Source organism: Denticeps clupeoides, chromosome 4, assembly GCF_900700375.1.
Source record: "Denticeps clupeoides chromosome 4, fDenClu1.1, whole genome shotgun sequence".
NCBI lineage: Eukaryota > Metazoa > Chordata > Actinopteri > Clupeiformes > Denticipitidae > Denticeps > Denticeps clupeoides.
Genome location: NC_041710.1, coordinates 30269268 through 30281911, shown reverse-complemented (window position 1 = coordinate 30281911; position 12644 = coordinate 30269268). Strand labels below are relative to the sequence as shown.

General features: G+C 42.1%; 1 protein-coding gene across 1 annotated transcript in view; it reads right to left on the bottom strand.

Annotated features, from left to right (window-relative positions):
• The window catches only part of LOC114789130 (glypican-1-like), a 61392-nt gene that overhangs the window by 24415 nt on the left and 24333 nt on the right, over positions 1-12644 (bottom strand). Inside the window, exon 2 of the mRNA XM_028978243.1 lies at positions 10981-11139. Coding sequence (XP_028834076.1) covers positions 10981-11139 — 159 coding nt within the window. The remainder of the gene's footprint in view (positions 1-10980; positions 11140-12644) is intronic.

Genomic DNA, 12644 nt, shown 5'->3' with positions numbered 1-12644 from the left:
AAGAAATGGCAAGCCACCCAAGGACAAAGAACTCTGTTGTGTGGCAGGACCGAGTGAAATCAACACAGACGGAGCACTTACAAATACCAGGGGATAGCATTAAACATGGATGCAGCCAAAATGAACATTTATTTCCTTTTGAAATCTTATATATATATTTCAATATATCTTATATATTGTTTTCATACTTCTACTGTTATTCGGTTCTGTTATTCTTTGTCAGCATTCCACTTGTCAAAAATCTGATTTCTATCTTGGAAAGTATGGTGGAGTGTGGTGATGCTTTAGATCCTGGTATTTATACGTTTTTTTTTTATAAACTGGGCAGACATACTTGGCTTGTTAACGTGCAGTCATCTCACGTGTCTTTACAGCTGATCAATGCACAATGTGACACATTGGTGTCAAACTTTCATATAGATCTATTATAATGGCCGGCAATATGAAGCTCTGATAACAAAGAATCAAACTACAGATCCTATAATGCAGTGCTTTAGTTGTCGTGCCGAACACGTGGTGACGCACAAACAATGATGAGTGGTGAGATTGCATGGCAAAGTTACGGAAGACGCAAAGAGTAAACATATGCAACATCGCCATCAGACTTCCAGAAATGAATGGGAGAAATGGGCTACTAGGGTGGTAGTAGCCTAGTGAGTAACACACTCGCCTATGAACCAGAAGAACCAGGTTCAAACCCCACTTACTACCATTGTGTCCCTGAGCAAGACACTTAACCCTGAGTGTCTCCAGGGGGGACTGTCCCTGTAACTACTGATTGTAAGTCACTCTAGATAAGGGCGTCTGATAAATGCTGTAAATGAAAGAATGAAATGAGCCCAGTATTTAGTTAGAGGCGCTGTTCTGCACAGAGGTGGTCAAACAGTGTGAATGCTGCCTGCTTTGTTAGAATTGGATCAATGAAAATAATGCGAATGAAATTTAAGACCTGTGAACAAAATTCAATAGCTTTCAAGGACTTCATTTATGAATACAAAATTTAAGACGTTTTCAAGTTTTGAAGACACCATAGGTACCCTGTGCATGGGTACAAGTCATTCAAAAAGCCATCAATCGTTGGGCTCCTCCCATTTTAAAAGTTGTTTATGAAAGAAAACATAGAAATAAAAGTGTAGTTAGTATCTCGTCTTCAGGATATGGAAAATTAACAAGTAGTTCTTTCTTGTTTAGACCCCTACAATTAGTACAGAGTGCTGCACTTATTGTCACTTTGAAAATAGTGCCCTGTATGTTGCAGCACAGCATCTCTCTTGAGGACACAACACACACACACACACACACACACACACACACACACAGATGTCAAGTGTGACACCATTAGCCTTCAGCTCTAACACCACCTGTCAGCGAAGCAGCACCTTCTGGCTGCCTCACCTGCCCCTGCTCCAGCATCACTCTCTGGGGCGTCTTTGTTTCTCCAGCCCTCGTTGACCTTTCCTTCTGCTCCACTTCCTCCAAAATACACACAAACTCCGCTCCAGCTGCTGTCATTCACTTAATGAGCCGCCCCGGCGTGGCATCGCTTGCGTCTTCTCCCAAAAACCGGTGGAGAGCGCCCACACATACCAGACACACACATACCATGCAAAAACAGGCACATGCATATTTAAACCTAAAAACGGTCATCCACAAGTGCCAATTATTTTGTTTGCACTACAACTCCTGCGTGCAGCAACACGCTATTTTCACTGGGTTTCTAAAAGCTGCCCGCCCCCAAGAGAACCTGGTCATTACTGCCGCAGGGGCCGGCACGCTGAACATTTTCCTCCTACGGAGCATTGCATAACACTGCATGCATTTAACATGGCATTAACCTCAGACTGCAACGGTAAGGAATACTGCGAAGCGAAGGCTACGCAAACACACACGCGGTAACATATACAGTACAAACACCGATTAGAAAAGTGGTTTGGCGGTGCAAGTTACGCCCCGCGAGTTAACACCAGCTTGGGAGGAATGTTCAACAACATGGCATTAAGCATGACTTTGTGTTCTGGGGAACATTGAACAGATGGACTCGATCATGCTGGGGGGCAGGAACTAGCTACCCAGCAGAAGGGATGGGCAATTTAAATCAAATGCTCAAATGGCCAGTGGAAAATATTCAGCCTCTTAAGCCTGTACAACTCCTATAAAACATTTAGGGACATTACTGCCACATTCTAGTGGTAAATTTAGGAGCCTGTGGTGGAGTAAGACACCAAAAGTTCACAGGTTCAAATCCCACTTCGTGTCTCCAGGGGGGGGACTGTCCCTGTAACTACTGGTTGTAAGGCGCTCTGGATAAGGGTGTCTGATAAATTACATGACATTTGGTAATCTGCCCTTCTATCCACAAACACATCCAGATGCTGGTCAACACAATTAGTTTAAAAAGCAGACATTTTTTAAATGCAACTATGCAGAACGGCACCTCGCACTCTCCAACCCTCCAGTTCTTCTCGCCTGGTCCCTCCACCTCTGAAGGTACGAGGAAGACTTCCCCTCACAGTCGCTGAGAAGAACCACAACCAACTGAATAAAATTATTGTCTTCATGGTTGGGGTCCAGAACTGATTACTCCATTGATGGTAGGATGATAGCACGTTGTAAGGGCATCTGCCAAATGCAATACATGTAAATGCGAGTCGTGCGGCCGTATTCTGGATAAGTTGGTGAATGTTTGAGAAAATCAAATTGTAAATGAGTGCTGATTTTATATCTTAAAAAAAGAGCAGTGCCACCCAGGTGGATGGAGAAGAAATGCATACATGGTTTTCCACTCTCTCTTACTCTTATGTGAGTTGCTTTTACATAAGAAGGTTCTGAGACCATTTAAAGAAGATATTAGAACCGCAGTCGATATACAGGGCACATATAGAGGCTAGCTGGCAACTCTAGATGCATCCCATCAACAACTACAGGAAATGTCCAAAAACTGTAGGCAGTGCTCATTTTTCTATTAAACCCACAACAAGTGAGAAGAAAAATCAGTAACAATCACTGCAGTAATTTCTGGGCTGCTGCTGTGGAGACAGTAAGATCTGTAAGGAGACCTGTGCAATGATTCTTTGGCTTACAACCATTCGTACCCTAGACATAGTACAGAGACAGGAGAACTTCATCTAATGGCATCAGACAAGCAATCATGTTCACAGTAAATGTACCTGCTCATCTGTCCAGTTCAGGCTCAGGTGGTTAGGGCCGACAAGTAGCCAGAACTGGACTGGTCTGCAAATACTGACTCTCTCTACACAAAGGGGCAGAAACAGCCCTGTTTTCTGAGCTGGCCAGGTTCCCTCAACAACTCGCCACCATTAAAAAGACTCTAGTGTCAGAGTGTGTTAGGAGAAGTTCTATCTATATATCAGTCATTTATCTATCCACAACACAATTATCTGTCCTCCGGTCTATAGTGCCTATCCTTTCCGAATTATTTGCTGATTGTAACTTTGTTTCGGTGACTGGTGAAAGTGTTTTGAATCTTGTAAATTTGTTTTATTAAACGTTCATTTTTTTTTATTAAATGTTCATTTGATTTGCAATTCTCGGCCACCATCATCAGGTGATGCGTTTTAATTACGCGAAAGAGATGAGAAAATGGATGCCGAGGAGGTGAAAGCAGCTGGCAAATATATTTAAAACCCACTCATTCCCTTTCCCTCATTTCCCCCTCAACATCTATAGGCTGCTCTCCTCCTCGTCCCTCCTCATTTGCATTTAAAGTTACAGACACCAAAACAGTGCATCCTGGGGAAATCTCATTGTGGGCCTTCAGATAAATTATAAGGAGACCACTAAGACCTACATAAAATATTTTTACTATAGTGGCGCCCAGTTTTCAGGATTCTGCTGGTACTTCTGAATGAATGAATGAGGCTGAATGAGGCCAAGTACACGACTGAACTCAAATTAATATCTTGATTTGAGACGCCAACAACGCCACTAGCAAAAAAACCAAGCAAACATCTGAAAATGAAGAGCAGGCCTCTGTTAACCACCTAGCATTTATTTACACAGTGAATATGATGCTCAAAGTCAATCCTGTCTGGGATGTGTCATCATTTGAATTCATGTAGAGAGATTGCAGCACTGCGTGATGTTTCTGGGAATTGTGGGCAGGTCGCCCGTGAAATGAGCTGCGCTCTGCAATCGCTTTATCGTCCTGGGAAAGCAAACAGCTCAAACCTGCACTGATAAATGAAAATGCGTGACCCAGCACATGCAACTCTGCGTGAATGTAGTGTACTGACAGTCATGTACAAAATCTATTACAGTAACAAGAGGTGTTCAGGACATCTATAAAATCCTGAGGTTGCTGAAGGATTCCTCTCAGCCATAACACTTTAACAGTGTTATATAATAACATTTTTACTGATCAAATTGCAATTACCTGTCCCCATTTTTTTTTTTTATTTCCCACTTGCCATGAAGAAATATTTTCATGCCCTACAAAGACATCCCATGCACCTTGAATGAGGTGACGTCATCGATTAAATACATTTTGAGAATGTAAGAAGCAAATCTGAAATGAAATTGTATATTTTTTTTGTTTTAGGGTCAGAGGTCAGAAACCTCAAAAGTCGAGCTAAAATCCAAGCAGCCATGAAGTGACTGTCAGAGTGCATCTCATGGAAATAGATTGCTGCTCTTCTAATCAAGATGACATGAGGCCCTTCACCGTCATGTCACTCCATTAGTGGCAATTGACATATTTAACACAGATGACTGAGGGGCTATTATCACATAATTGTTTTCAACTCTGCTTGATGAGGAGGTAAAAAAGGAAAGCTTGTTAACCTCATGCTGACAAATTGCTGAAGAGCAAATGATGAACGCAGCATCTGACTGTCTCTGCATGCTATAGATGAAGTGAAAGTGGAGTGATTGTCATAATATGAAAGACTGCAGCACAGCACACGGTGACACAACAAAATGTGTCCTCTGCTTTTAACCATCACCCTTGGTGAGCAGTGGGCAGCCATGACAGGCGAATCGGCATCCTTTATCCCTAGATTTTCCCGCCCTCGGTGTCGCAGAGACTTGATTGAGGGGATTATGCTTCGAGTGATTCATTTATTCAGGGGATTCGGCGAGAGCTTACATCTGTGCATCTGTAGGTAGAACGGTATCCAGAGTGACGCGGGGAGCAGGCGGGATAGCGGAGGATTAACGCACGCGGTGGATAGCGAACGGGATTCACAAGTGCTGGCCCAGCTGTCACTGGTGCAAAAATAGGAGGGCAGACAGGAGCGAGATGAGATGAGAGGGATGAAAAAGACTCTAGAACATTAATATGTACAACACTCACAACAGGATGAAAGGAGACTAAGAAAAGTGAGAAAAAGAAGTGATATAGTTAACTAAGCTAAGGAAACTAGTGGATAAAACAGGGGGTAGTTTAAGGAAGTTGAAGGAAGTATTCAGCGCAGTCTGGGTTTCATGGTTTAAAAAATTTAAGACCTTTTTAAGACCTTTTTTTGAAATTTTTGAATCAAATCATGTCATTATTTCTTGGCAGACTCTGTGAGGGCAATAAGCTCCTCTAAAATACAACATTAACTGTATTTTATCTTAAGTAATATATTATTATTTGATATATTAGTTTTCCTTCCAAATTTCTTGCCCTTTGTCAACGTTATTGGACGCATATTGCCTGTACTGCAAGCCACCAGGGGGCGACAACGATATTTTCAGCATCTGCACGATATTTTCAGCGTTTTTTCCGTGCGATTTTCTGTTGCCCATTTGTGGGGAGGAAGGACTCCCTCTATTTGCAGGGTGCTCCTGCAGGCTAGGACCACCCCTGGTCATTTCCATGCCCGCGCTGCACCCAGTAAACCCGGAAGTGCGCAGCGTGCAGTGACCGGCGGATTACTGACACACTGAAGGTTGATGTACAGAAGCCATGGGTTTGTTAATAATTTTATTTGCTTAAAATGACCCATGTTTCCATAACACAGTAGTGCAAATCTTATTCTTTCACGGCAAAAAAAAATCAATTTTGATGTTTAACCAGTTCAAAACAAAGGATGAGCACAATATGAACACCCATAAACATGGACCAAATCATACATATCGTCTTAACGTGTAGAATCTCGACTAAAGGCACACAAAAACACAAAACTTCCTGAACAAAACTCAATTTCAAAACCACGCACACAAACAAACATCACAAAAAAAACAGGACATGGCCCTGCAAACAAATTCTAAATTAATGGGCAGCCCCATACGCGGTGTAAAATCCGCACCCATGCAGTGCGCCGAAAGACATTAACGTAATCCAGCCATTATGTGCGCACACACGGTGTGTCGCATGATGTGGTTGGTGAATGGTGTTGATGAAGTTATTTCCACAAATGCCCCCTCAATTCTATAGCCTCGGCCAATTCAAATGAGCCGTGAACCATTCAAATCGATCGATGCGATCGCAAGATGTGCCTGCGCATGTATTTGTCCAGAATTACAGGCATAACGCAGAATAGTCCAGAAAACGCGACAGACGTTGCCGTTTCTGTAGATTCTGAAAGAAGACCAACTATGATAAAAAAAGCGTTTTGTCCCGTTGAGTCTTCATCTGATGAAGAGGGTCTTCAGACAGAAAAATTATAAATGTGCTTATTTTGGTATTTTCTAATAAAAATAATATTAATAACTTATTAAAATACAATTTGTAGTAATTAATTAATTAATTCAATTTGAGCATACAAACTATCTTTTATATGCTAATTATATGTGTTAGCATATTAAATAAAATATATTCAATTAAACTGTTAAATGATAACGCTAATTCTCTCCTTTACAGAAAATGCATAGTGGTCAATTTAGCTCATAACTGTAACTGAACCCCCGCCATGCATATCCGTGCTTAAACCACTCATCATTGTTAACTATGTGCATCACCACGTGTTACATCGTGTTACATTGAAAATCTGCACATGGTCGTGCTATAACTAGCTAATAAAATGTTGGTACATTATTGGATTTTTGGAATTATTAAGGGTAAAATTATGCCCCAGTTTGTGTGAACCCCCTCCGTCTGATTGGTGAAACAGTGTCATGTGATTGTTGTTACTACGTTGAATGGTAAAATGTGTAAGCTCTACTAGAGGGTCTATCTTTAAAAAGTAAAGAGTCGAATATTGCCCAATGTAGCGAAGTAAGAGTTGTTTTTTATTCACAAATGTACTGAAGTAAAAGTAAAAAGTTTCACGTTGTAAACCTATGCTTAGAAGTAATTTATTCAAATTTTTTTTTTTTTTTCAAAAAGCAACTCAAGTAAATGTAGTACTGGGGCAGTGGTGGCCTAGCAGTTAATGAAGTGGCCCCGTGGCCCCGAGTTCGAATCCCGATCCGTCATGGTGCCACCGAGCCCACACACTGCTCCCCGGGTGCCTGTCATGGCTGCCCACTGCATTTACAGCATTTATCAGACAGCATTTATCATTTATCTGACACCCTTATCCAGAGTGACTTACAATCAGTAGTTACAGGGACAGTCCCCCACTGGAGTAACTTAGTTAACTGTCTTGCTCAGGGACACAATGGTAGTAAGTTGTTGTCACAGCCAATACACCTCCAGCCCACCAGAGAGCACCAGACCAGACAGAGAGACGGCAACCCGGAAGCGGAAACGAGAGCGGGCAGCGTAGAGTATAAAAGTCAGGTAACCCCGAGGAGACGCTGCCCGCTCTTTGAGTTGAATCTATTCCCCAGAGACGCTAGCCTTGTTTTCCCACGCCCAGCTGACTAGAATCCACGACCACGACCCTTGCCTGTCCCCTTTATTACGAAGATCTACTGACGGATTCCACCTCGACACCACGACCTTCGCCTGCCACTGACACTGAGTTTGCCTGACCCTTGTAAGAAGACGATCTCCCCGCTACCCCCCACGAAGCCCTAGTTCCCTCCACGCCGCGCTGCGGTGCGTCCACGATTCCACTCCCGTCCCAACTTACCTCCGGCCTCCCTCTCCCCGACCAAACGCTTCCGGTCCTCCTCCCCAGCGTGTCCTATGTCTGCTCCCCGTGCGACGACTTGTCCCCTTGCTCCCAGCATGCCTGCAAATGCGTCCCCGAACTCCAGCAGTGACAGTTGTATTTGAACCTGGGTCTTCTGGTTCATAGACGAGTGTGTTACCCACTAGGTTGCAACCAAGGGTGATGGTATAAAATTACAAAATTACAATGACAATCACTTCACTTTCACTCTGGGTGCCACTATGCCTCACTTCTAAAAAGAACTGATTCATGCAATGGTATGATACACTTATAGTTTATATTTATAATATACTTTATTTTTATACAACAGTAATAGTTTTAATTTTTCAGTTTCTAATCAATAAATGTTGTTCTTTTTTCAGCCAATTTATTTTCCATATTGTTCTTTCGAATATATAAGGAATATACATATAATGTGATATTTTCAGAACTGTCCCAAAACAGCTCTAATTAGTTGGGATGAACAACTCTACTCTAAGTAAATAGTTTTAAAGTTTGGTTCACGAGGAATTTCAAATGGCACATATGGTGTCCAAAACGTCACCAACATGGCCAAATGGATATGTTGGAAATGTCTCTAGTTACGCTCTCTGATCTCTTGTATAGCAATATGTTGATACAGATATTATTTACTATGATGGGTTACTTGAGGGATATTACTTATAGGGCCTCTCTCAGATGGCCTAATCACAGCAATCACTGTTTCTTTTTCATTTTCTTCAGCGTTCCATCTTCATTTTCTTTAACCCAGTTGACATGTATGCTGATTCCTACACTCTGGAGTAATTCCAGGAGCATTATGATTTAGAAAAATATATATACTAATAGACCATGCAGTTGTGGAGATATTTTCTCTTTAATGGGTATGTCCATTCAAAAAGAGGACCCAGGGACAATTTGAACAATTTGCAGGTTTGTCTCAATCGGTTGCAAAGACAACCAGCCTTATGTTAATATCACCATAACCTGCTGGTGTTTGATAGGATTTGGGGAATTGCTCACATCACTGGAATTTACATAAAATCTAATCTAAGCGACATTAGCTTTCCTTATATATGACATTGCAAAGAATGGGAAAACATGAGGTCACTGTAACCTTGACGTTTGATCACCAAAATCAAACTTTTGTAGAACGTTTGCACATATTAAATTCAATTACACCCAAAAATGGACCAACAATAGCTGTTTCCAGCATGACGGCATAAAGATTGTACATTTTAGCGGCAGGGAGCTGATAACTTCAGACTGAGCCACACAGCTCAGCAGAATGCTGCTGTCGCAGGGATATATCAGCAGAACTCATCTCCTCTTCGCCCGACCCCCAGCTCAGCCTGGAGTAATGCTGGCCCTCTGAAATATACGCCATCGAGGATAGAGACTGAAACTTTATAAATTAAGCAATAACACAGAGCATGAAAGAGCGAGGACACCAAGTCATTTTTATATTAATGAATAAGGTCTCTCTCTCTTTGCTCACCCCTGTATCCGTGTGTAAGTTAAAAGAACAGACGTGACAATAAAAGCAATTTCGATTGCATCAAAAGGGTTTGATAAGCATAGAACATGAGGAAATAAGTCAAATACATAACAGCAGACATTCTGTCACTGGAGCACTGATTTCTGGAGACACAGACAGACAGAAGGAACCCTGAAGCACATGAGGTGATACACCACAGGCAAAATGCCTTATTATCTTCTTTCTCTCTCGCTTTCACACACACACACACACACACAGAGGTGATAGAGGGAGCAAGGGATGGGAAAGGAAGTGTAGGGGGAAAGAAACACACCCTTTGTGATTAATGGCATTTCCTTAATGAGTTTGGTGAGCTCCCACCAACTTGATTTAGAGCCTCAACAGACACACACACACACACACACCTAGTCATACAAATTTGCACACGCCCTCATTAATCAAACCTCACCAATAAAAGAAAACAGGCTAGTAGCGAAACACATCAGCTCTACATCTGCATTCCTGGTCCCAAGCACAACAAAAGTTGAGTGGAAGGAGGAAAGCCAAAGCCTGGGTGGAGACGGTCTGGGTCCACACAGTACAGCCGGCAATCAAAATACGTCTGCATCGCCAGCAAAGGAGCATCTGACAGCCAGCGAGACAAGGGTCACGTCTCAAGGCCGCTGTGAAAGGTGACAAAGCTCCAGTTTTTTTTTTTCCCCTGTCATTTGGAAGGGACAATGACAAGACAGAGACGGCGGCGTATTTAAAGGGACAGCTTCAGTATGGCACGCCAGTCCTGCCCTTGAGACTCTGTGTGTCGGGTGGACTTCATCTGTCTCTCTCGTGACATTTATCACTACAGCAGAACCGCATCTGCCCGCCTTGATCGCTCAAGAGTTCAGACACGACAACACAAGCCACCGCTATCTGTCACCTTCAATCGTCTCCAACATGCCTTGATCCCTGCAAAGGTTTTTTGTCACTTGCTTCCTCAACGACAAGCTGCCTGTCGAACCATTTGTTTGGTGTTTCAGCGATAATTCTGTTGGAACACTGAGACAGGCAGCAGATCAGAAGAGCTGTTCCAATTTCAAATGCTAAAGCACAAACTTGAGTGTATTGTGCCAGAGCGAACCAATAATTCGCACACCTACACAGTCAGCATGTCTATAGCTAAAATGATATGAAATTATATATATAAACTCACTTTTAAAATGATGGTATGACTGAAATCGTAAGTGGTCTCGTTTTGGCCTGTGAGCTTAAACTAACAATGCTAGCACAATGCTAACATACTGAAAAGGGGGGAATGAATCAATAAATCAATTTCCGCTCTGTGCTCGTATACTGGATTGCGGACAGAAGTCTGATTAAATGTGTGGAAATGTACTCAGTGTACCAGAGGGTACAAATACAACAGAACAGAGACAAGAAGCGTCTGGGCCCACGCACTTTGTGGAAAGCCATGCCAAGTGCCTCTCAGCCATTCACATTTTATAAAATGTACGGATCACTCACCATTGAAGCTCTTATAGTGGCCCGTGAGGAGGGACTGGAGAGTTCGGCCCGATTCTCGCACAAGATCCTCGAACTCCCGCCGGCTCAGGTTGGACAGACGGTCCTCTGCATCGCTGGTACAGCAGGTCAGGACCTGGGGACAGACACGCAGGTGCTCACCTAGGAAACAAAAACGGAGGGAGGGAGAGGATGAAAGTGCAGTTAGAACAACGGTACACTCATTCCAGCGTTCACGCGCCCCAAGGACTGCCAAAAAAATGAGTCAGAACACAGCAACGATGAGGGAATACAAGATATGTTGTATGTATAAACCCATGAATATTCAATATGTGGGCCGAGAGGCAAAGTCTGTTTGGAAACGACTACAAAATTTTATCTAGACAAGCAAAAAAAAAAAATCACAATACACTTTGGTCCCATATAGTCCTAATAAATGCAAAAAAAAAACATATTAGTTGTCACGGCTGGCCGCTGCTTTCATCAGCCTGACAGTACAGACCTGATCAATAAAAGACCAATCCGGCCTGATTGAGCATGGTGGCTGCATTAATGTGGACGTGGACTTCTTAGATTGTGTTAGTTTCCCTTCCTGCCAGATTGACACATGCCTATGGGTCAGTTAATGTTTCTTTTTGCATGTTCTGTTCCCTTTTTCGGCCATCGTGCCAGGCCTTGGTTTTCCTTTTTCCGTATATAATAAATCCCTTTTACCCTGATGTCTGCGCTACCTTCCCCATGCCACCCCGAGATGTGACATTAGTGTTTAAATTAGGGCTATAAATCATTTTAGAAAATTACAAATTTACTGTACATTTTGCAACAAATTAATTGTGATTAATTGCAATAATTATTAACAAACATGTACACAGTACGTGACATTAGTTAGACTAAAAACGTAATTAAAAACATACTAAATAAATAAAAGGCCACCACGAGTGTAGAATAGAATGTGTAATTAAATATTTAATTATTTTCATCTGGTCACACCTGATTGGAACGCAGAGATGAAGAAACATTGTGGACGCACCGAAAGTCTGAAAAATATTTGAAAATATCAAATGTAAAAGATGCCTCATCTGAATCGACCCTAAAGCTGATAATATGTCCGTCTCTAACTTTATTTAAGGATTGATCCTGTTTACGATGTGTTTGTTAGTTTTACATTATTAAATATTTAGCAATTAGTTGCAACAATTAACATGTATGTTTTTACAGTCCAAGTTTAAGCATAAAAGTTTAAATGTCTCAAAGTTCATATCAGAGAATAATGACAACACATCACTTCATGTATAATGATACCACAATTTCATCACAAAAGACCAGGCTCAAATGGGATCTCCATTTTACCAAGAAACTGCACACCATGTCTCACTGATATTGTCCTAATTGGCACCATACAATCATCCCTCGCTCAGAACCTCCCACCCGCATTTCTTTCAGATATCGTGATGTGAGAAAGCACCAATTACCCTCCTAGCAGTCCATTTAAAAGGAAAAGTATATGAAAGCTCATGTGTGGGAAACCAAAGTGCTCTTTGAAATGAGCCAGCAGGATTAAAAGTGGACTTGAAAGTAACGGCAAAGACCAACATTCAAGCTCTACAGTGCTGATAACCATCATCTAGGGGAAATGACAGTGTTGATCAGACCAGTGTTCCTTTTTA